Consider the following 26,265-nt stretch of genomic DNA (forward strand, 5'->3'; position numbering starts at 1 on the left):
AAAAGCTTACAAACAAATCATATATTTTCCAACATAGATGATGTCATTGGATTAGAACAAGTTTGATTTTATTTACTTATTGCTTATGCTTTACGGTAGACTAATAAATATGCCATGCCTTTTCAAAAAGTGGTCTTTCTCTTTTCCGATTAAAACGAAAAGAAAGCGAATCAATCGCAATAAAGAATCGAGAATCAGATTGTGTGGAGATATAAAGTTTATTTTAGTACAAATTCTTCATTATTATATAACATATATACATATGTTATAATAACATTTAATAAATATTATATAGATTGAAATATATGTATTATTGAATTTATGAGATGTAAAATAATCGTGAAAAGGGTCTTTTGTTAAAGTTAACTTTTTTAAATTATTTATTTATGAATTCCAATTCACACGCAACATATTTTTTAAATTTTAAATTATAAAATTTGACTTACATGTTTTTTTACTTGTTAAATTATTAATATATATAAATGCTATTTTTAACTTTTAGGAAAACGTATATGCTCTTATATATTAAGTTAAGTTATACCCAAATTAATAAAAAAAATTATAACATAAATAATTAATATATATATATAAATATATAAATAATATATATATATATATATTAAATATTAGTAAGTTGTTTGATTGATCGATGATGTATATAATAAAAGAAAGTCGGAAGGTGGAGGTCACCACAACTTTCACAACTGGGGTCTCTCTAGGCCCTACACACAGGGGTTTTTCCTTACATGTGTTGGTCGTTGTTACACACAATAGGGGTTTCTCAGGCCTCTCCCTTGCATCTGGGGTTCCTATAGGGTTTTTTGCCCCTGTTTCTATGCAACCCTGTTTCTGGGCGTGATGGGTTTCTATGCAACCTGAGATACCTAGGTGGTCTGTCCACAAGTATTATATATTGTGGGATTTTACCTTCTTGGGGTTTTTTCAAACCGCTTTTGATTTTTGTGGCACATTTCAGACTTAGGTATATGTTCCATGGTGGGTTTTTTAGTGGTTGGATTGAGTGCCCTATTTTGTTTCAACAACTTCTATGGTGAGGGTTTTTGACATATTGGTTGGTTCTTGTAATGTCTTTGGCTATGATTATCAGTCTGGATTGTATGTCTGTGGGCATATGCAATGTATCGTATTCCTGTGGGCATGTGCAATGTATCTCAGAGTTATTTTGGCATATATGCTATAAGCATGACTATGTAACATCTTCTTATTTAATAAAAAGTTGTTGTTTTTTCTTCTGAAAAAAATAAAATAAAAAAACTAATAATAATTGTATTAATAAGACATTTCTTATAGCAAATTTGATATTTCAAAACCCTTATAAAATGTGTTTAAACATTATTGGTATGAAATTATCCATTTAAAACATAACATATATATAGATAGATATATACACTTCAAATTTAATTTTGTATATTTTAATATATAACATTTACCTATCATATTAATCTATGATTTATTTTTAATATAAAATAAATTAAAAATTTTAAAAAAATTTGAAAAAACATAATTTATATTAATTTAATAATTTAAATTTATTATTTTTTTGATATTTTATTTTTTATTGTCAAATTTTACTAGCATAATTAGTTAAGAATATGCCTTGTCAACCACTTTACGAGTATCAAATCTCATGAATTAAATTAGTTATGCCTTTTGCTACAAGGAGCCTAAGACGAGTGTAATCAAACCTCAAAGATTACAGAAACCATTTCTATTTTTTATTAAATTAAAATAAAACTCAAAAATAATATTAAAAAACATTTAAAATGAACATTATAATATATTTATTAACTGTGCCGTCATAATTCCTTATCATTGCGTAAATAATAGACTATTTAATTAGATTTCATATGATTTGATTCCTTACAATACCCGTCCTAATTATTCTCTCATCCACTTTGCACGTATTTCCATAAAGCAAATAACTATTCAGACTTGAGCGGTCCATCTGCAATATGGTACACGCTTTGAAACATCCGCGAAAAGTGGACGCGTTGTAAAGCAATTTGCATTAATTTCAAACATATGATCAACTTGCTTTACATAAATTTCAAACATATGACCAACGATTTGAGATATCTCAGGAAGTATCCCGGCGTCGTCCTAAAGTGACTTACCTTGACTAAACGTGGACTAACAAATTGACCGTATTCACAACTTCATACCCTGAGTTTATCTCGATTGCCCATTCTCCGAATATTTGGCAATCGGACGGATAAGGATGCCCGTTCCTATATATTGGAACGATCACTCACAAATATTAACGGAATACTCTCTTGGCGGTGCCTCGTGATTTCCTCTCACCAGGGGCTCTGAAGAATCGGTGTTTCATAAAATGGGAAGTTTTAATGGCTACTGCAATACGATATCATTACAGTCCATTTTCTTAACCTGCTTGCTATTCATTAGTTTTCCTTTGGGAATTTCGGAGTTACGAGCTTCCGATTGCACGAACGATACTGGTTATGCTCACGGAAGTACATTTGAGAGAAATTTGAACACTGTTATGCATGATCTTGTTAAGAATGTAGAGAAGACAGGATTTAACACCTCTTGGCATGGTGACAACGCAAAAGAGAAGGTGTATGGCCTCGTCCAGTGCAGAGAGGACGCATCGCCACAAGAATGCTCTAGCTGTGCACAGGAAGCCAGCATCACGCTTCAACAGCTTTGCGAGAATGACATAGGCGGCCGAGTGTGGTTCGATGTGTGTTTCTTGCGCTATGATAATTTCAGTTTCTTTTCAGACTTAGATGCTCATGTCCTTTCTATTCTCTCCAATTCCCAGACTGTGAAGGACAATCCGGCTGGTTTTCAGAATGACGTCAAGGATCTACTTCGTTCTCTGACGGATGAAAATTCCGATCTCGTGAGCAAGGGATTAGCTGTACAAATCGCTGCGTCATCTTTCTCTGGAACGCGCAGGGTTTTTGGTTTGGTGGAATGCTGGAGAGATTTGCCCATAGAAGACTGCAAATCATGTTTGTTAATAGCGCTCAAAAAGCTGTATCCTTTTATGGTAAAAGAAGGGGGCGAAGCGTTGTTAGGAAGTTGCAGAATTCGGTTTGAGACATACGCCTTCTCCACGTTATTTCGCAGCAACGCTACAGTGCATCACAGTATTGTGCAAAACTAGTTTCATTAAATTTTATGCCTTTTAGATTGCCTTTTCTTTATTGTTGAAGTTCTGATTATTTGAGTTGGACAAGAATTCCAGTGCCCTGATTTCTCAGAAAGATAAATGAATGTTTATGCTACAGGCAAATCTTCGAGAAAAGTGGCCATGGTGTGCGGATTTACTGGAGGCGGATTGCTCGCCTTTGCTATATGGCTGTTTATATTTATAGCGCGAAGAAAAATGAGATCCGTGACTGTGGCGAGACGCGTCCTGGTCACACAAACGCAAGGTAGAATTCTTTTCTATATTTTTTTGTTTTTCCCCAAATACAATTATTGCAGTCCGTGTAGATAAATTTGTAGTATTTGTTTGTAATGTTTTAATTTATGGTGACTAATTTCGCTTAGCTTCTCTGCTCTCTCTGTTATTTATCTATAATTTTATCAGATTCGGTAAGACGTGAAGATACCTCAGGATCATTGTTCAATCCCCAAATATTGTACACCTTGGACACATTGACAGAAGCAACAGGGAATTTTCATGAAAATAATAAGCTTGGAGAGGGAGGCTTTGGTTCTGTATACAAGGTAAGATGTAGAGTGTTTTAAAATGGTACTGGGTTTGTAATTGAACGGAAATGTTCATTTAACATTCTAGTATGATGTATGATATATAAATTGTTAAATTTAAAAATTTAAAAAATTAAATAACTATATAAAATATTTAAATAATGTTTATTCATAAAAAATATCAACAGATATATATCCCTTTTGGAGTTATATTTTATATCTCTCTAAGTAGTATCCCTTCTGGAGTTGTATTTAAAATAGATCTATGCTAATTTATATAAAAATGTTGAAATTTCGGATAATAATTTTATTCTGGGTGTCAGGGTATAACTTCAGATGGGACAGAAATAGCAGTGAAGAAGCTGTCTGTAAGATCCTCCCAAGGAACATCGGAATTTATGAATGAAGTGAAGCTTGTAGCCAAAATTCAACATCGGAATCTTGTACAGCTACTTGGTTGTTGCGTCGATGGACCAGAAAGGTTGCTTGTTTACGAGTACTTGCCCAATAAAAGCCTTGATAACTTCATTTTCAGTAAGTAATCCTTAAATTTCTTTTCTGTGTAAATGACTGTCTATGTTTTGAACTGTAATGATAGATAAATATTGGATGATCGGATGTTTTACAGACTCGGAAAAACGCAGTGTTCTTGATTGGCAAAAACGCTATAACATCATTATGGGAATAGCTCGTGGCCTTCTCTATCTTCACGAGGATTCACATCTGCGAATTATTCATCGAGATGTTAAAGTAAACAACATTCTGCTGGACGATAAGCTGAATCCCAAAATAGCAGACTTTGGATTGGCCAGACTTTTTCCTGATGATCAGACTCATGTTCACACCAGAGTTGCTGGGACATAGTAAGCAACTGTTTTGCTTACCTTTTAGAATATTTAGGAAGAAGAGTGGAGGTTAATTATTGCATAGATGTTAGGGAAATCAGGTATATTACTATTAACTTTAAGCGAATTTCTCATATGATTTTTCTGGTTTTCTTTATCATCAGCGGTTATATGGCTCCAGAGTATGCAATGTTAGGGCAATTATCTGTCAAAGCAGATGTTTACAGTTTCGGTGTTGTTCTTCTTGAGATTGTGAGTGGAAGAAGAAACACTGATATCCGCCTTCCTCAGGAAATCCAAATCCTTTTAGAATGGGTGAGCTTCCATATTAATTTTTAATCACTTGGTTTGACTTAAACCAGCTTCAGAGAAAATTAACTACAGATTTTGGGAGAAAATTAACCAAGTTAAATTGGGACTGTAATCTTACATTTCTGATTTTATCTAAATACAGGGATGGAGACTGTGCAATGGTGGAAATCTGCTGGATATGATCGATCCGACAATAGTTGGATGTTGCCCTCAAGAACAAGCATTGAGATGCATTCGTGTGGGTCTTCTGTGCATACAGGCCGATGTGTCATATCGCCCAGCAATGCCTGATGTTGTTCTCATGCTGTCGACCAATTCAGTGGCCATACCGAATCCGACGAAGCCTGCTTTTGTTAGTCTCAGCTTTGGCGGGAATGCGTATGCAAAGGATGGAGCTGTTTCCACGTCATCTGCCCATTCTCAAATACAGCTATCAGACTCAATTGTCTCAGGATGTTCTTCGTCAATTATGAGTATGGAGGGTAGATAGAATCTTGTCAGGCTAGTTTCATAGTGCACCAAAATTACACATCTCCATGTGCCATATTGTTGTCGATATTTTTAGCGAAATAATTTGTGATAAACTGTGGTTCCAAAGATTTATTTTATTACAGGTTGAATTGTAATTTAAATGTTAAATGTTATAAGGAAGGACATAATATTTTTGGACTGGACTACAGTAGAGTACTTACGTGAAGAATTTTTCGTAATTAGATTGAATTTGCTTTTTTAATTAAGAAAGATTTAAACTCCTCTTTTATAGGGTAGAGTAGTTACATCATGATTCTTTCGTAATTAGATTGAATTTGTTTTTTGGATTGAGTAAGATTTAAAGTCCACTTTTATTGAATTCAAAGAAATAGACCAGAGATGAAAAAGAGTAGTTACGTGATGAATTTTTCTAATTATTCAAAGAAATAGACCAGAGATGAAAAAGAGTAGTTACGTGATGAATTTTTCGTAATTAGATTGAATTTGCATTTTGGATTAAGATTTAAACTACTCTTTTATTGAATTCAAAGAAATAGACCAGAGAATTTTTTTATACGAAAAAAAATATTTATTTTCATTACAAAGAAATAGACGAGATTTTTTTCAGAGGATTTTTTTTTTTAACAAAGAAAATAGATAAGAGACTTAATTACGGCTTTAAAACTCAAAGTTATATAATATAAGTAGAAGTTTCCTTATTTTATAATTATATGATACACAGGTGTATGGGTGATGTTTTCAGAAATTTGAACGCAGGTAAGACTATTATTATTAATTATTAACAATTTCATGAACTATATTAATAATAATTATCCTCATCCTCATCATAACCGGAATAATAATAACTATCTTCTTCATCAAAATTATAATAACCCTTACAACCTTCCAATCATACCAAAATTATTATTAAGCGCTCCAATCATACTAAAATTATTATTAAGTTGTGCTTTATTTGTTAGATGTTTTGGAGATTTTTTTGGGTTTATTTTTAGATTTACTTTACTCACAATAAAACAAAAATTTCTTCAAGTCACAAGTTTGAATTGTTAACTTTCCACAGTAAAAAAAATCCTAAAAAATTTTAAAATACTAAATCCATATATACAACCAAAAACTTAATTTAAACAACCATGATAAAAAACTCACCTAATTTCAATAAAAACTCCATAATATCTAATAATTCAACACACCCAAACTAATAATAATAAATAATACTCGTCAATCACCAAAACTAATAATAATAACTAATACTATTCATCACCAAAATTAATAATAATAACAATACTCGTCACCACCATAATTATAATAACTTTTACTAACCCTCACACCAAAAAAAAAAAACTTATGATTAAAAAGGTTACAATCACTTACAAAGCGCTTGAACGTACTCTTCTGTTCAAGTAACAGCTGATCGGGTCCCAAGATTTTGCACGGTAAGATTACATTGTTAATGAACGGGCATAACTATTTGTACAGCAAGCTTGTTTATTATATTGTACAGAGTATGTGTTGATTGAATTGCAATCAGTTTCCCATGTAATTATTATTTGGTGATGTTGTTCGAGGTAAACTTTATTATGTAAGTTAATTTTGATTCTTTTATTAAGTTGCTGTTTAGAATTTAGGGATAAATATGGAGTATAAATTTTTGCTTTGCGATGGAAGAATTTCATATATTATTACTATTATTATAGTACATGGGATTTTTGTTTTTTATTTTATTTTTTGGTTTCTTGTTCTATTAGAGATGTGTGATTGCTTCTTAATGGTCTAGTTCTTCTATTCTGTTTTATTCTGTATTCTAAAATTATAGTTTGTTGAATAGTGGTTATTTCTTGCTCTAGATTGGTTTTTTCTCTATGAATGTTTACAAGGTTTTTAACGTTTCATTCTTTGATTTTCTTCTTGAGATATTTGAGTTGATGTTGGAAGTGATACATGAGGTTCACAGAAAAGAGATTTCATTCATGCCACCATTTTTCACATCTCAGAGAATTCATGGTGCCTTATCTATAAAGCTTCAAATTTGAAGGACCAATTCGTAGGGTTGCCTATCTAGTCCACAAAAAGATCAATAGGCCAGTGATTGAAACCATGACAAGGAAGAATTGAGGCTTCAAAGTTTGTGCCCGAAATGAAGAGTGACTCAACAAGGAGTCTATCAAGCTAGAAAGTTATTTTTAAAGAGCCTCCCCTATTATTATTCCAAGCGTGTATGGCATTATGAGTGCTCAGATCTATAAATTTGGATACATTGATGAATTCTACAAATAGAGAGCTTTCTTTGTCAAGCCTCTGAATTTCCCATTTCTTTTTCTTTAAGATTCTTGACCATATTAAAATCCCCTCTTATGATCCAAAAATTCCCCCCTATGAGTAGAGGTTTTTTGGGGGTTTTGAAGGAAGAATTTATTTTCAATGGGAGTGTTGGGGCCATACACATTGGTTATGAAGCTCAAATTGGTAGAGCCACTATATTGGAAATTGGCAGTCAAGATTCTAGGAAGGGAAAAGGACTCCAGAAGGGTCACAAAGGAAGGGTTCCAATGAATTGCAATGCCTCTTGATGTTGGTTGAGCATCCTAGGCTAGATAATCATAGTTTTTCCAAATGGTCTTAAGAAGGCCATTGAGGGAATCATAGGAGAACTTTATTTCTGGAATCATCATGATATCAATATGTTCTTGACGAATTTTGTTTTTTAGGAGTATTTGCTTGGACTTTCAATTGAGACCCCGAGCGTTCCAAGCAATGAATTTCATTAAGGGTATTAAGAGGAAGGTTGAAAGATGTTATCCATAGGCAACACCCTACCGGTGTTCACTAAATAATCTCCTAAATATTCTAGCAATTCACTATTGTTTTTTCTTCCCTTGTTTTTTGGTTCCCTTGGGGTATTCAATTGGTCCTTGGGAGAATTTTTCTTAGCACCATGTGATGAGAATGAGAAGTTTAGAATATGGGTGTTACCTGATTCCAGAACTTGAGATCCTAATTTAAGATGTATGCCTTGGATGTGACTTGGACTTGCTCTTCCGAGATGGTTGTTGGATCCCTATTATTCCATTATTCAACTAGAGATTGGAAGCCAATGTTTTGCAACTCTTTTGCCTCACAGTCTTCAGTGTCAGATAGTTCCTAGGTAATTTCCTCGACAACAAAATCTTCTTGATGATTTTTGTTTTTTGGTTCATCGTTCTCATTGTTTATCTATGGTGGTTGTTGTTGAATGGTCTATCCAATGCCATCTACTTTATACTCTTATGTTTCTTTGGTTGGTTCATCTTCTTCCAATTGTTGAAGAATTGTTTATTAATTATGATCTGCTGCATTTTCAAAGGATGGTACATTTGTTCCCCTCTTGGCCACCTCCTTTTTGTTTGCAACCTTAGGGAACTTGTCTTTACCTTGGATACAAATGCTTGGATCACTTTGTTGTACTTTTTTGGTTAGACAATCTTGAAATAAGTGGCCATATTCATGGCATTTTTAGCACATTAATGGGATTTGTTAATAGTCTATTAGTTTTTTTCATATTTCGTTCTCACTACTCAGGGGGATCCTTGCTAGCAGTGGTTTTGATATGTCTAAATAGGCATAGAGCATAGGAAGTATACTTAAATTTCTTGGTTGTATCTAAGATCATAACAAATTGTCCTATGGCATTACCAATACTTGCCAGAATTTTAGGGTCCCAATACTCTTGAAGAAGGGAGTAGAGGTGAATCCAGACTAGGGTGGTAGAGAAATCAGTTTTTTCAAGGTTAAACCTTTGAATCCATGGATTCATGAATAAATTAATTGACTTCATGAAATATGTTTTTATCCATAAACTACGACAGATATTCCATTGGACAATTCATCACAACGTATCTGATAAAATTTATTTGAAATTTTGAAATCTACACTATTAGAATTTTATTTTTCTTTAGATTTATGGATTTGTAGATCACTATTAATTGTGTATGCATGTAAATTAAAATTATGTAGAATAGATAATAGTGAAATTAAAACTCACAAACCAGGAAACCCTTTCAGGAGAAAACCCAAAAAGAAGGTGAGGTCACTCTGCTCTATTTCTCTAAATAGAAAACGGTTTTGAATACAAAGAAGTATGGTTTGTGGCCCATGGACTACTACAACGCAAAAATTCTCTGTGTGCTATATATCCATTCATCTTGCATATTTTTTCTCATTATGGAACAAATGCACTCGAAAGAAATGGAACCCATTTTCCTCCTAGTTGCCTGGTTATAACACAAACCGATAGCCAACTAGTGGTTATGTTTGACTACCTCAACTCTTAACCATAGTTATAACATGGAATATTCTAGCATATTCTTCATTATAATCATGTGGCTAGCCCCTTTTCCATGAATAATGAGGGATGACGTGGCATTCTCTCAAATTATGGTGGTGAAAACAATAAAGTCAACTTATGAGTGGCACAACTTTTGCACACATACTCCAATTGACCTAATTCTTGAACTGTTGAAAAGGTATCTGTGTGTAATATATGAAATAAAGGTATGGCACTAAAGTAGTATTTTTTTACCCCAAAAATGTTTTTTAATGCCTCAAAATGCTCCCAAAAGGTTTCAACCCCCAATTTTCCAAGCTAGGTCCCGCTAGTAAAAATGATCCTTAGAGATAATTCCTTAACTTTTCCCACTTGAATAGCATCAAGATGGATGGAAAATAATACAATGATCCAATCTAGATCACACCTCACAATTTTGAGAGACTTTTGGCCCCCAAAAGGTTCTACTGAATGAGGTGAGAAATTTTTTTGTCCACCTTTTCTTAAGTGTACCATTTAGCTTTATTTGTAAGTTTCCCTTTCAACCCAATCTACTAAAGGTCATGCTGCGCCTGTCTCATAGTTCTGGACCTCTTATGCGAAATTGTATCTTTTTTCAACTCTGATTAAGCATATAGTACGAAATCCTCCATAGAAAGTAGGACCTATTCCTCTTCCTGATCTAGCACAAAAGACTCATAAAGTTTCAAATTCTCTACATTCACAACCGAGTAAATGCACATGTATGGTGGTAGACCATGTCTATAGGAATTATCACCCACCTTTTGCAATATCTCGAAGGGACCATACCATGGATCCTTGACTTTCTTACCAGGACCTTGTAGCCTCTCCTCGTTCAACTGTAGCCATACTCTTTCTCCCACCTTGAATGACTTCTTTGTTTTGTGTTAATCATGCCTAACCTTTTATTTTTCCTTTGACTTTTTTAGTGTCCCTTGTACCTGTATATGGATCTATCTGATATTCTAAACATTTTTTTCAGCCCTTAAGGCATCCCTTATAATATCCTCCCTCACTCCTCTTTGCTAACCATATGAATATCCAAAGGTGAAGATGGTAAATATCCAAAACAAGTTTCAAATAAAGGCTTAATAGTAGAAGTGTGGACTCTTTGTGACATAGGAAACACCCGCGATACCCAAAGTATGCACATAAAATGCATAATCTCTTCAATCCCAAGAGTTTCAATAACGTGCCTGGTCAAACCTTCATAAATTAAGGTTTAGGGCCCCTTAATTGAACCTCATGAAGAACGAGTTAATAACTAACTCTAGTCTGATCCTTGGGTAATCCTTTGCTGCAGAACCCTATAACTCAACCCTTCATCCTTTATGGCAACCTTGGTTAATTTTATAACCGCGCATGTTAACCAAACCCCACTCTACATGTTAGCTCATCCTTTATCACAATCGCGAAGCTTCAAAGGACTCGATAGAATATATATTCAAAACTCCCAACTTGCGATATGTGATGACCCTTTCCACCATTAATTTCGTCCACCAGATCAACAACTGTCGCAATCTCGCATCATGCCAACCTGTGACTTCGTCACCTCTCGCATGCGATATGCAAACACACAACCAAACTTCAAATAAATGAAACCGTGCCTACAACCTTTTCAGGTCCGCCTTTTCCAATTTCTTTATCGCGATATTTCTCTGTCGTTGATCACGATTCTCCGATCCGACGACTGCTTTTTTTTCCCGATCAACAAACCTACCCGACGCTTTATAAATGTTGATCAATATCTGCTTGATCTGACGGTCCACAGCGATATTGGGTGGATCACTTACGCGACATTTAACCGCCCTCACGAAGCCGATGAGAATTATCAATCCTCGATCTATAAATGGTCAGGTCCGGGTTTAAGACTATCGTCCAATTAACTTAAAACCCGATATCCATTGGATAACAAAATCCATAAAATGCTACGGTCTGCGGCCTTTCAACTAGCACGCGGATTATCGAGCTCTCATCTCCTTTGCTTTCATTCGTTGATCTCATTGATCTAACGACTCCTGTGCTCCCCTGCTACGTTCATTTGTTTCTTACTATGTAACAGCCCATTCAGCTTTCTCCCTGTGTATTTTCTTCCACCTTATGGTTTTCTCTTGTTCTGATTCCGATCTTCAACTCTGTCATTTCACTCCTTTGCACCTTCGTTGGAATATTGAAGGAACTCTCCAATACTGACTGTGTGTAGACCCGATACTGTTATAGACATTTTTGTGCCCCACAACACCAAGCATGAAATGTCCATAAACCAAGGGCTCCCAAGTCCCTAAAAGTGTTGTTCTAACCCCTAAAGGAACAAGGTCAAAAAATTACTGCTTCTCCCAGAAGTTCTCCACCAGAAACTACTCAGAATTGGTCAAAACAGGATCATTTCAACTGCTCCACTGGTTAAGTGCGTTGCATTGCACCTAAATACACTGTGAGGGTGCGTTGCATTTCAAAACTCCCTTCTGTAGGGTGCGATGGGCGAGAAATGACAAATGGCAGTGTCATTCCGCGAGGTGGAGAGGCAATGGAAGCTTCCAGAATCTTCTCCTGTGACACTTGCCTCACTGAATTCGACCAAGGATGAGTAAGAGGCCCTCAGTCTCCAAGTGGAAGCAAGAACTGACAGAGAGAAGACACTAATAAAATCACAAGCTGACTCATCCTCCTTACACATATCTATATATGGATCCATCATCCCAGAGATCCAGAGGCTGGAATTTTGCATATTGTAAGGAATTGATGTTGGTTTCTAGAGACAAACATCAGATTGTTGGGTGATTTATGCTTTGTTTGAGGTGAAGAGGGGCTTCTTTGCTGGGAGGTTGATGCTGGGTCGGAACCACTGGTTGTAACTCCTCCTGGATCTTTTCTTGTTTATCAATAAAAACTATTTGAGTTTTCCTCCATGCTTTTGTATCATTGATGCTAGTTACATTTGTATGGTTAACTTAAATCTGATCCTAAGTTGTTTATGAATATAGATCCATGTCTTTGTATAGTGCTCTGCTTCTATAATCTTACAGGTACTTTGTGAAGCTGGGCATGCAAGGGAGCAGGTAGCTGGAGACCATCAAAGAAGAGAGGGATTGGATCAAAGGATTAGCGCAAGACACAGGTTGGTTCTTTCTATTCCTCTCTATCTATAATTCATAAAGGAAATACAAAAGTAGTTTTTCTCTGTTTGTTTCTAAGGTAGCTGTCACACCTTAGTGGGATAGAGTAGTTCTAAATAGACACTTTTCCCTGTAACAAAATGGCGACTCCGCTGGGGAGATAATTAGTTTGTTTGTGTATCATTCTTTGTTGTTTGTTTCATAAACTTATAAGTAGCATTCGAACTGCATTTGCCATACAAATGAAAAGTAGATAACTGCTGCTTCAATCCATTCACTAGATCTGTTTATGATTTAAACAGCTGATTCACAAACTATCTGATTGCCCTTGTGATAGCTCTTAGATCCTCCTTAGATCTACCCCTGATTGTTGCATTACTGATTGCTTTTTACTCGGCCAAAAACCAAGGACTAAACTACAAACTGTGACCCGGAACCCGGATAGAGTCTCGTTTCTGGCCCAGCGCAGGTACTGTTCAGAGATCCTGAATTTCAGCGCACTTCCCGAAGGGGCAACCTGCGCTGCATTTCAGGTTCTCTGTGTTACAAGTGCGCTGATCAGACTAGCTCTATGCAGTTGTGGTTCCTGTGCTTCATTCTTTCCAGTTCTATCCCTGAATTTTGCTGCCTGTGATCAGTATATGTCTGTTTGAAACCTCTTTTCCTTGCTGTTATTCCGCCTCCTTTGTACAAAAGAACTGTAGATGTTTTTGTGTGTTTGTTAAGTCGTTTACAGTTTTCCTTTGCAAAAGTAGCATAGTCGTCCTGTCGTCCTTCAATTTGAATCTGTCGCAAGTGTCGATTTCGATCATAGGAGAATGTTTGATTGCTGTTGATGGTCGATTATCCTGTTACTGTTGCCTTTGGTCTGAATTTGTAATTTTCTAGTGTCGAGAACAAGTGTTCATTTCAAAATCGTAAGGTGTCGTAATCATCTCTATTTTTTATTTCGAAAAAGAGCTTGTTTATATTTGTCGCTTGAAAAGAAATTCAGATTTGTACATCAACTTTATTTTTAGCATCAATACTAAGAAAGTCGAAAACAAATACATGCATGTGCATTTGCATATAGACAGTCTGCTTGGCTTGATTTAGGAAAGTGCATTTACAGTGTGCTATTTGCTCTTTGTGAAAAGATTATGTCTTTCTTTTCCCCCAGTAGCTAGGATTTTCATTGCACAAAAGAGATAAAAGTTTGTTTATCATCTTTAGATTGCATTCTAGGAATTACATCTACATCTCGTGGTGAACCCGAAAGGCAAACTTCATAAACAAGATCAACTTAAAATAAATTCAATGAATCTAACAACGCTTTGGAACTTAACGCACAACATTTAGAGGTCTAGGCTAGAGACGTATTCCGGCGTCATAAAGCCTGGTAACTGTTGTCCTCACTGATGGTTGGGTGATTCCTCCACTTTGAGACGATAAGTGCCAGTATGGACTTGTGCTCCCACGTACCATCGAGTATATTTTGGGAGACCCCTATAGGCTTAAATCCTTTATCCTTAGGAAGCCGTGTCTGTCGCCCTATCGATCGCAATGCACTGAACACAACATTCGGGAAGATTGACTGCCGTACCGTAAAAAGTATTCTGCAGTTTTTCGATTGGTTTGGTATTCCCTCTACCTAGATCTCCAGAGCAGTCCCTTTCGTTCGTTTTCAGACTCCTTAACGGAAAAGGTCCATTTGAGCACTTGTCACTTCAGGCTCATTAAAAATCGAAGGAGACTAGAGTCATCTTTCGTTTTTTCTCGACTCTTAAAAACTGAAAAAACAAGTTGTGTCAAAGCGTCTAAAATTCATTTAATTCGGAAACATACTTCCCATTTATTTTAGTTGATCGAGTAATTCGCAATCGTGGAAGAAATTCAATTGAAACCCCGTCGTTCGTGGAGGCTTACGAGTCAACCGTCTTTGTCTCCAGAATCGAAGCCAATACGGACAAAGCGAACTCGTTTAACCGGTTCCAAATCTCTTATTAAAGTTAGAACAAGTGTTCCAACGACATCAGAGACTCCGGTTACTCCAAACATTTCTGGAATCCTTGCCTCTACAGAAGAAGTTCAGCAGCCAAAGAAGGACAATGATATTGATCCTAGTCTGAGAGTAAACACTTGTATTACCGAACCAGTTCCATCTATAACCGGTTCGGAGAGTCTTGCTTTTCAAACATCTGTCGCTGCCGGTTTCACCCCTTCTTCGGCACCAGAAATATTTTACGGACCTGACGGTCTTCCCCTTCCACCTGGTCTGATTGCCATAGAAGAAATTGTAGAAGATCCTCAAACAAGTACTCCAACGCACTTTGAAGTCAGGATCACTCTATATCCTTCTTCGTCAGAAGTTAGTCTACCACCAGGGGAAGCTCCTGTAGAATCGCTAGGTAATCTTTTGGATAGACTACAAATGTCTGAACAACCGTCAACATCTAGGACTATGTCATCTAACACAGCAATGGCAGAACTCCCTGCTATCACTCCGACAATGTTCGCCGGTATACCATCTGTCCCGACTAGCTCTTAGCCGCTAGAAGGAGCCCACTCAGGGGCCATTTCGACAGTATGGTCCGTTCCTGTTTGCTCATCCGGAATAATATCCGGAAACTCGTGTGTTGAGTCTCAACAAATTGATCCATTTGGAGGTCAATTTGGGCAGTCCGGCCCCCAAGGGAAAACAATTCCCTTGAGTTCTGGATTACCACCATATGGGGGGCAGTATACCCTTTCATTATCCCCTCCGGGAGGATATCCATACAGGAATTCACAACAACATTCAGGTTATACTGGAATTACCTCAAGTGGTTGGGTACCTATACTACCTCAACAACCAAGAGTTGTATACTCAATGCAACAATGCGTACCTATGTCGAATATCCCAACTACGCTAGCTATCGTGACGGTGTCGCAAGTTCAAGCGCTGCCTGTTGTATGCCAACCTCAGGTTTCTCAGGTTGTAATGCAACAGCCCTTTGACCCTGCGACTCAACCACAATCGCCGACTAGGGGAACGACACAGGTTCAGATGGGTATAATTACCCCTCATCTTGGTCAGACTATTAGTATAGGGCAACAACACATGGCTTCACAACCATGGCTGGTGCAATACCAACAACCGCAATTCCAACAAGTATACCAAGGTTCTGAGCAACAAATCTCTGCTAACAGTGGACAACCGTACATTCAAAACGGTCAAAATCAACCATTTTACAATGGTCATGTCCACCAACCTTACCAAACATACCAGCATCAAATGCATTATGCCGGTATGCAAAGACCAATTGCTCAGGCAATCCCATCTTATCCTGGGTATGCTTCACCTAACCTGAATCAGCAGTTACCCTTTGTGGCAACTTTGGAGTTACCTGATTTAAACTGGTTAACCAACGATCCAATTGCTTACGCCCCTTGGTGGCCAGCGATTCCGCATAAACTTCCATCAGATATTCCTAAATTTAATGGAAATCCGGGTGAAGATCCATCGAATCATGTGATGACCTTTCATCTATGGTGTTCATCAAACTCCTTAAATGATGATTCGATAAGACTTCGCCTCTTTCAGAGGACGTTAACAGGTCCGGCGGCAAAATGGTACATCGAATTGCCTAGAGCTTCGTTCGACAACTTCAACACCTTAGCCACAACCTTTTTAACCCATTTTCAGTTACCAATAAGGTACGAAACGGGAACATAACTTCTTACCAATTTCAAACAGACGAAGGCCACTCACATATCTGATCATATACATGAATGGCGATGTCGTCGTAGAATGGTAAAAACGTATGTCCCCAATCAGCTCTTAGCTGAATGGTTTATCAAGTAATTACTACCTTCCATCACGGAAGATGTGGCAAAGGGGGGAGTCGTAACGGAAGAGCAAGTTATCGCTCGTGCGCAATATCTAGATTTGATTTACACTCAGTCCGGCACGCTCTATGATAAAATACCTGACGCCCCTAGACCGGAATTCTCAATTCCTCCTCCTCCTAAATCGAACAATGACTCTCATGCCGGCGATGGCGTGATTGGCACAACAGACACGAAATCGACAAAGGCTACATCCAAAAAGGCCCGTAAGATTTCAAGTCAAAATGCAAAAGACGAACTTCTTGCTTCGGAAGTAAATGCCGTATCGACAGATAAAGGCAAAGAAACCAAACAACCAGGGAGCAAGAAAAAAGGCAAAGGGAAGAAGAAGAAACAGGAGGAATCATCACCTGAAAAATCTTCTTCAAACCCACCTGGAGATAGGAAACCAAAAAATCCATGCTTGATATGCGATGAAGATCACTGGACCGCAAATTGTCCACACAAAGCTGAGGTTAAAAAATTCTTTAAGAATTCGAAAACCTCAGCAGTGTTAACTGATCCGTTTCCAAATCCAGGAACAAATCTGGTTGAAAGCGGAAATGCTTCCCCGTCTCAAGTGCTAATGTTGTCAGTTTCAAAACAGCAAAATGATGCTTTGATATCGGCAAGGAACAAAGATTACGGGAATCCACAGCTGTCGAACAACAAGGATAAAGATCAACCTAGTAGTTCGACAACAACTTCGACAGAAGTTGCGCCACCTACCATTCCTGAATTGACGATAAAACCGCCAAAGGGAGTAGTACACAAGTCAACATTTAATCCCCGCGCTAGAGCGGCACAGCATTATAATATAGTGGAAGATTTGGCCCAATCGCCATCCGCTATGTCAACTCTTGAAGTACTAAAAAATTGCCCATCCCAAAGGCAGGCTTTATTATCAGCCATTGGTGGGATAGACCCAAAGGATTCCAATCTTGTATCCTTCGATCATAAAGGATACGATCCTCAGTTACCAGCTCAACTAGCTTTCCTTGTTCAAGTGAAAGCCCTCAACAAAACTGTTCATCGAACAATTATTGATGAGGGAGCATCTACATGCATCATGTCGATGAGTTGCTAGAAAAATTTAGGATCTCCAACCTTGTCGCGATCTTCGACGACATTAAAAGCATTCGACGGAAGGACATATACCCCATATGGTATCCTAAGTAACTTGAAAGTTGAACTAGGAGGGAAAACGGTAGAAATAGATGTTGAAGTCATCGATGGGAATCTTGATTACAACATCCTACTAGGAAGACCATGGATATATGCCATGGCAGCTGTTGTGTCGACCTATTTTAGAAAGATTGCATTTCCCTTTCAAGGAGGGATTACAATCGTCGATCAACAAAACTTCCTCCCCAATGGTTCTCAAGTTACTGGAAGCATTCCGATGATCCATGGAAGCCCCCATTCGCTTCAGAATATCGGAGTAGGCCTATTAAAAGATCCTATACTAATGGGAACTTTCGCTCTTCCACCTCCAATCAATCTGGCAGAAGTAGCGTCGATAAGAACCTGCAATATGATATCTTCTAAAAAGATCTCAGAAATCGATATCAACATGGATCATGCAGTGATTTTGCCCCCAACCTGAACGGAAATATTGTAGCAATCAATGTTCCTAGCATGGGAGGCAAACCCAAATCAACGCTCATCAAGCGTTTGGATAGATAGGTCTAGAGAATATGGTACCCCTTCAGACCCTTGGTCGCGAGTGCATGTCACCGACGAAGGAATTGTCCAATCTATGGAAATTGAAGGGACACCATGGAATGATTCCCACCATCGTTCCCTTCTTTCAAATTGTGGAGAAGATAATCAAGATGACCTGTATCATCCTTCAGTTTTTGAATTCCTATCAAATACTATAAACACGGTGGATTCCGAGCGAAACTTGTCCAATATTGAAGAGACTATCGCCATAAATATCTCGACCAAAACAGATGTTGTAGAGAATATTTATGTCGGCAAATGTTGTTCTCCTTCAGAACTAGAGATATATAATGCTCTTTTTCGCGAATTCAGAGATGTCTTTGCTTGGTCATATGATGAAATGCCAGGCATTGACTCGAGTATCGTTGAACATGAAATTAAGATGTATCCAGATGTCAAACCAGTACGACAACGGCTACGGCAGGTGCACCCCAAGAAAGCTGCTGCCATTAAGGCAGAAGTTGAAAAACTTCTCCATGCTGGTTTCATCTACCCGGTTCCTCTAACTGATTGGGTATCGAATATTGTCCCTGTTATGAAGAAACAAGGAACAATTAGAGTGTGCGTCGATTATAGGGATGTAAATCAAGCTTATCCAAAGGACAACTACCCTACACCCTTCATTGACCAGATAATTGATGAATGCGCCGGATGTGAAATCTTTTCATTCATGGATGGATTCTCCGGGTATAATCAAATAAATATCCGCCCACAGGACCAGTCAAAGACTGCATTTATTTGTCCGTGGGGCACATTCGCATATCGAAAATTACCCTTTGGTTTAAAGAACGCAGGGGCGACGTTTCAGAGGGAAATGAATTATGCCTTCCATGACATCAAAAACATCGTTCAACCATACCTCGATGACCTTCCGGCTCATTCGCGAAAGCGGACTGATCACCAGCAGCATTTAAAAGCGATATTTCTACGTTGCCGACACTACAAGATACGACTCAGTCCACACAAATGTGTGTTTTGCGTCAGTTCTGGTCGTTTACTTGGCTTTGTAGTCTCAAAGGATGGGATTCGTCTCGACCCATGTAAGGTCCAGGCAATCATAAATTTGCCTCCACCTTCGAATTTTCTTCAGATTCAGAAACTCCAAGGGAAAGTGAACTTTCTGAGGAGGTTCATTCCAAATTACGCCGAACTTGCTAAAGGTTATACACGTCTTTTGAAAAAGGAAGTACCCTTTGTCTGGGGTCAGGCTGCGCAAGCTTCCTTTGATGCTTTAAAAGATTCCCTAATGAAAGCATCATTAATGTACGCCCCTGATTATCAAAAAGATTTTAACCTGTATCTGGCTGCAGTGGATACGACCATCGCAATGGTTTTAGTTCAAGAAGTCAATGGAATTGAACATCCTATATATTATTTAAGTAAAAACTTAAATGATACAGAGAGCAAATATTCTTACGTTGAAAAGCTAGCGCTCGCAGCTGTTCAAGCGATACAGAGATTTCGACACTATGTCCTCTTTCGAAAAACTACCATTCTGTCAGATTGCAACCCCATGACTTATATATTGTCGCGACAGTTGCTGGGGGGCAAATATTCAAAATGGATAGCAATCCTACAAGATTTTGATCTGGAATTCGTAAAATCCAAGTCAAAGAAAGCTCTAGTTTTCGCAGAGTTATTGTGCGATCTCCCATCGTCGTCCAACGATGACACATCCGAAGAAACAATCGTGGATAAAAGTTTGTTTCTGATATCTGCAAGCAATGAGTGGTATGGAGATATAATCATTTATCTCCAAACTTAAAAATACAGGCCAAACACCTCCCACTCCGAACAAAAACGTATTCGATACCAAGCAAAAGACTACATGATCGTCAGTGATACACTTTACCGTCGTGGTATCCATACAGTTCTGAGAAGGTGCCTCACCCATGAGGAGGCCGAAAAATTCCTGAATTATTGTCATTCAGGCGCGTGTGGGGGGCATCAATCTGGATATGCTACGGCACAAAAAATCTTGCGAGCAGGATACTTCTGGCCAACAATGTTCAAAGATTGCATACCGCAGTCAGAAGTTGCCATGCTTGTCAAATTTTCGATAGCAAAACCAGAATACCACCCGCACCTCTGCAACCAATAGTTGTTGTTGGGCCATTCGCCAAATGGGGCATCGATTTCATGACATGTAACCCCACCTCGACCGGGGGGCATGGGTACATCATAGTCGCAGTTGACTATTTTACCAAATGGGCCGAGGCGATGCCTACATTAGATAATACTGGTGAAACAGCTGCCCTCTTCTTTTTCAATCATGTAGTCGCCAGATTCGGCGTGCCACAGGCTATAGTCACAGATCATGGATCGCATTTTCGCAATCACATGATGGTCGAATTAGCTGCCAAACTAGGGTTGTCTCACGACAGCTCTACTCCATATTATCCGCAAGCCAACGGACAAGTTGAAGAAATCAACAAGGTCCAAAAACGCATGCTACAAAGGATGATTGGAGTTCACAAAAGAAAATGGCACCTAATCCTGTACTCAGCTTTGTGGGCTTACCGAACATCGGTAAGGAATGCAACCGGGTTCACACCTTTCCAACTGGTATATGGCCTGGAAGCAGTCTTACTGATCCAGTGTGAAATCTCGTCTCTCAAACTCGCAATTGATCTCCTCCCCGGAACTTCAGAAGAAGAAACTCGTTTCTTGGAATTAATCCAATTGGATGAAACCCGTCGTGATGCCGCTTTGGCTAACGAAGCCCATAAGAAACGAGTCAAGGCGCAGTTCGACAAAAATGTCAAACCCCGTGTCTTCTCAGAAGGTGACTTAGTCTTGCTTTACGACCAAGAATCCGATAAATTGGGAGTAGGTAAATTTAAGTCTCTATGGATGGGCCCCTATATTGTTAAACGAGTGTTAGCAAAAGGAGCCTACGAGTTAATGGATTATGATGGAATTCCGCTGGCGCAACCTCGTAATGGGTTGTACCTCAAGCGTTACTATGCGTAATGGTAACCTGTGTGCTTTTGTTATATTTTTGTTTTCGCTAAAGTATTTATTTTGGTCAAGTAATCCACTTTTTACATTTGTTGCAGATGTCAAACCTATTGGGGTCATGTGTTGGATATGCCGACAGAGCGAGTCGTAGTTCGCGGAACCTATCCTCCGCAGCCTGGGCCATTTTTGATCCAAGCGGCGAGTTAGTAAGTTTCAGAGGTGTATGTATTGGTCGATCAACGAATAACATCGTTGAATATAGCGCGTTGATAGAACTTCTCTCTGATGCCATCACACATGGTATATGCCGACTAATTGTCAGGCTAGACTCACAACTCGTAATACTACAACTCAATGGTATATATTCCGTCTGAAACCCAGCTATTTATCGCATGTTCCTAAGGGTTAAGATTTTGGAAAGACAATTTGATTTTATTCAATATCAACATATTTCCAGAAACTTAAACACATTAACTAACTCATTAGCAAACTATGTGTTAGATAGACATTTGCAACATTTATAAAAAGAAACAAACCATCAATGTTTGCATGTGGATCATGTAGCTTAACCAAAATAAAACTCCGAAAATAAAAAATATATATAACTGTTTATGGTTTACACATAATGTTCTGTAACCAAGACAAAATTGGGCAAATGACCCAGAAACTCAAAATACCAGGGGGCACCCTAGTCTAATGATGCTCGTGATAGCAAGTCACAGCCTGTGCGATCATGCGTAAGATACGAGTCCATCGTCTGGGCACACCAGTAGTATGCCGCTGTAACCGCAAAGGTAGCTCGTCAGTCCTCACATTTGGAATACCGAGAGTGAGGCCCTCAACCTACTCCTGTAATGCTGTGAGAGTCTCGGCCACATCGAGGTCACGAAGAATAGCCCTTCCGACGGCCTCTCCTACTGGGGCAGCAGCTGGTACTCTCAGGCGAACTACTGGACGAACAGGACCAACATCTGCATGTACACATGAGTTTGATTAAAGTCTTGATAGAATAAAGCACAAGGACATTATAAACAAAAAAAAAAACGATAAATAGGAATATGGTCAAAGATTTTACCAATGGCGCCCCACTACTCGCCATCCGGCAGTACTAAATCTGGATCACCCCGGAAGTCCATGCCAGCGTATGGATACTTAGAATAAACCATCTCCTGACGATCAAACCACCTAAAGAAGGTATCAGAAAATGAAATCTGAGACTGGCCAGCATGCCTAGACATATGGTCAACCCATCTCTACATAAGTGGTTCAGTAGGAGAAGGTAAATCGAGTGCAATGTACTGCGGCTGCATCAGTGGTATCTTCTCCAAGGCAAAGGTGGTCAAAATAGAACCATACCCAAAGTTCTTCAACCTCCCGCTCTTTATCTTGGTCAACTGTTCTTTCATCACAAGAAGTACTGCGTCGCACCAATTGAACACCTTCGGTTGGAGGCATTCCACGGCATGCTGCATGTAAGATCGGTTGGCTACATGAAGAGCCGCACCACCGGCCATCCTACCAAAAGTAAACAGAACAGTCCTGAGGGACCTGTCAGTGACATCACGGATAATGATCATGCCGTCTTTACTCGGCTGAGATCCTTCTCTGTAGTACCGGCGGACATAATCTCTCACAGAATCGCCTCCTCGAGCCGAACCTGACAAAGAGATGGGGGCACCCCGCCTCGACAAGCCAGTCAAGAAATAGATGTTTACTACAGTCAAGGGGATAGATTTTCCCCTGATCTGGAAAACCTGATTGGTAGGATCCCAAGCATCGAGCAAATACTGCATTAAGTTGATCTGCTATCTCATGCTAGAAATGCGGAATAACTTCAGCAAACCACAGTTCCGCAGCGCGTTCACTATAACTGGATCATGTAGGGCAAGCATGTCCTCTTCTTCATGCTCACGTTCTCGCCATGTAATGGTTATCTTACTCCAAAGATCTTTGAAAAACAAACAAGAGAGGAGTTAGATCCTGATTTTGGTAAGAAACAGGCAAAATTTCCATCAAAAATTGTGCATCAAATTCCCTTTTTGCGCCTAACGCACCTGCAGCAGTGTTCTAGGTGCGTTGAATGTCAGGTAGCCTTTAGACAGGACAACATTCAACGCAGTTTTCGATACACTGAGGGTGCGCTGATGGCAGAACGAGTTCTTTAAACCACAGGGACTCAGAAAAGCTAGGAATCAAGCTCAAAATGCAAAATGGAAACCATGAAATGAAAGAGCTCAGGTTTAGCTCCTACCTGGTCCAGACGGCGCCGAGAATCGTCCACAGAATCTCCCGAAATCAGCTGATGAAAATCGAGGGGGAAAGCACCTCCAAAGCTCCAACAAACCAAGTTCAAATGAAATGGTAAAATGAGAGGTAAAAACACTTTTTCATTACTTTTACGTAGTTCAAAGTAAAATATTAGTGTTCTAACTCGTTTTCAAGCAAATATTGTTCATTTCTGACTAGTTTGATGAAGCAGTTGAAAATACAATACGATCTTTGAAAGGACAAAGCTATTTATGGTAAAATCAAAACAAGACCATCTAATCGAGCAGTTTTAGCACATAGTTCAAGCTCGTTAAAAAATAAACATAAGACATGAGCAAATGTTTCCACCCGCGTTTAAGCTCGTTAAAAAATGAACTATTCCCCCGGTAAATAACCATCGTGAATGTAGTACTTCAGCCGTTAAAGCCTTGGTCGTGTTTGCACCATCACCTCCACTTTTCATTGGCCGATTATTCACCTCCATTTGATTGTTTACCCATTTTGAGGAACAGCTGCGAAGAGTGATTTCACTAGCCATCCTTGTGACACTGCCGTGATTGGAAAATTCCAAACCTTACCTGGAATCAGCTGCTACCCGTTTTATCACTCGTTCCTCAAAAGACGAGTCTCCTTTAAGCTCTTTTCAACTGACTCGTAAAATATGAAAAGATTGCCGAGCCATTGGCCTCTCCAGCTCGTTAAAGGGACAGGAAGTGTTATCCCTCATCTAGATTTTAATCATTTTGGACCTGAGGGATTATTACACAAAAAGATCGAGCCTTGTTTTGTTCGGCTCGTTAAAACTATCGAAAATTCATCCCTTCTGTATTGTTTTATACTTTTTCGGACTTAAGGGATTAGATGACGAAAAAGGAATTTTGGAGTTACCTTTACGTTCCTTTTCAGACTCTCTAAAATTGAAAAGGACCGAGTTATCTTTGTCGTTAAACTCGTTAAAAAGATTAATAGCGAAAAACTTGTCTTTAGACGAGAACGAGTTTCACTATCGCTAGGCTCGTTAAAATATAGCGATGGGTTTGCCCGAAGGGAAAATTATAGAACAAGCATATGTTATCCTCCTCAAGCTTGACAAAAATAAAGAGGTACTGGTCAGCAATGACTGGGGAAAAATTGGGAAGAAAACTCAAAGAAACTTTGTTGGTAGCAAGTCGCTCTTGAACATGACACTTCCACTCCGTGTCCGAGTCGGGTTGGGTTGTTTCATTCACCGGTCACATCACCATGGTCACGCCATACCATCCACATTTGGGGTTAATGCTACCAATCCATCACATCAATGTCACCGATATGTTCAAGAGAAGTCATCCAGAGAAGTCACCCGTGTCTCACCCACTACCATACATTATACTCCATTCTTTCATGACCGCCACCCTGAACCTTATATCATCAGATTGTTTTCACCTCCATCAAAATCATTTGCTCCGTTCCGTGTCATTGATGTGGGATTCATTAAGGCCCTCCTGTGACGGATCACTTCTTGTTGACATCAGCTCATTATCGAAGAAGTTGATCTAGGAACACCCCATTCAGTACTTTGAAGCTTGCATGCCTCAATGGCAAGTTTCTCACTTCCGGCGACAGGTTTACATCAATGGCCTTCGACCGAAAGATTTTGCGTGGTGTTCGACACCAAGTCCTCTATTCACACCATGTGAATTGTACTGCAGTACCTTGAGGATCATTATCATTATCGGTGATTCCTCTCGCGCTTGTTAACAGTTTACATCATTGACTGGTAATCAAGCGATGTCTTTCCATGTTTGACTTCAGAACATTTCTCACATGGATCGACTTTTACTTCGAGTGAAGATCGGACGAGATTGAAGACCCCAGATCTAGTTTCATCCATCCGGGCTGCGATATATATTCAGGGAAATAAAGACATTAAATGTACAGCATTGCAGCACAGATAATCATCCTACGAAAAGGATGATGGCTCTATTAGAATCATCAGTCTACACTCAGACGATTGTCTGTCCTATGTACATGAAAATGAATTTATAAAGCTGAGCATGGGAATGCCCACCTCAGCTAGATCATGAAAACAGTATGAAAATAATGTATTGTATTGTATCTTATTACAAGTCTCCTCCCAGCATTGAAAGAACTTCGGATCCTCATAATAAAGCATTTCACACGACACCAAAAGGTTAACGGCCTCATACTTTAGGGGGCAACTGTTATAGACATTTTTGTGCCCTACAACACCAAGCATGAAATGTCCATAAACCAAGGGCTCCCAAGTCCCTAAAAGTGTTGTTCTAACCCCTAAAGGAACAAGGTCAACAGATTACTGCTTCTCCCAGAAGTTCTCCACCAGAAACTACTCAGAATTGGTCAAAACAGGATCATTTCAGCTGCTCCACTGGCTAAGTGCGTTGCATTGCACCTAAATACACTATGAGGGTGCGTTGCATTTCAAAACTCCCTTCTGTAGGGTGCGATGGGCGAGAAATGACAAATGGCAGTGTCATTCCGCGAGGTGGAGAGGCAATGGAAGCTTCCAGAATCTTCTCCTGTGACACTTGCCTCACTGAATTCGACCAAGGATGAGTAAGAGGCCCTCAGTCTCCAAGTGGAAGCAAGAACTGACAGAGAGAAGACACTAATCAAATCACAAGCTGACTCATCCTCCTTACACATATCTATATAT

The 26,265-nt window shown here is 38.8% G+C and overlaps 1 protein-coding gene across 1 annotated transcript; it reads left to right on the forward strand.

The window, feature by feature from the left end:
- Positions 1–2,267: 2,267 nt before the first annotated feature.
- LOC149222908 (cysteine-rich receptor-like protein kinase 15) lies at positions 2,268–5,544 on the forward strand. The gene is made up of 7 exons (XM_089383188.1): positions 2,268–3,137; positions 3,279–3,425; positions 3,584–3,723; positions 4,029–4,239; positions 4,334–4,568; positions 4,715–4,865; positions 5,005–5,544. Exons 1-7 carry the CDS (start codon positions 2,354–2,356, stop codon positions 5,350–5,352), a joined length of 2,016 nt encoding a protein of 671 aa, XP_089239314.1. The 5' UTR covers positions 2,268–2,353; the 3' UTR covers positions 5,353–5,544.
- Positions 5,545–26,265: the final 20,721 nt, after the last annotated feature.

This window comes from Pinus tabuliformis, chromosome Q, assembly GCF_031772625.1.
Source record: "Pinus tabuliformis cultivar Carrire ecotype Pingquan chromosome Q, CPIR1, whole genome shotgun sequence".
NCBI classification, from domain to species: Eukaryota; Viridiplantae; Streptophyta; class Pinopsida; order Pinales; family Pinaceae; genus Pinus; species Pinus tabuliformis.

Coding starts and splice junctions, on each gene's coding strand:
- LOC149222908 (XM_089383188.1), top strand. CDS start 2,354: ATGGGAAGTTTTAATGGCTACTGCAATACGATATCATTACAGTCCATT. Junction 3,426..3,583: donor CCTGGTCACACAAACGCAAG/GTAGAATTCTTT, acceptor TAATTTTATCAG/ATTCGGTAAGACGTGAAGAT. Junction 3,724..4,028: donor GCTTTGGTTCTGTATACAAG/GTAAGATGTAGA, acceptor TCTGGGTGTCAG/GGTATAACTTCAGATGGGAC.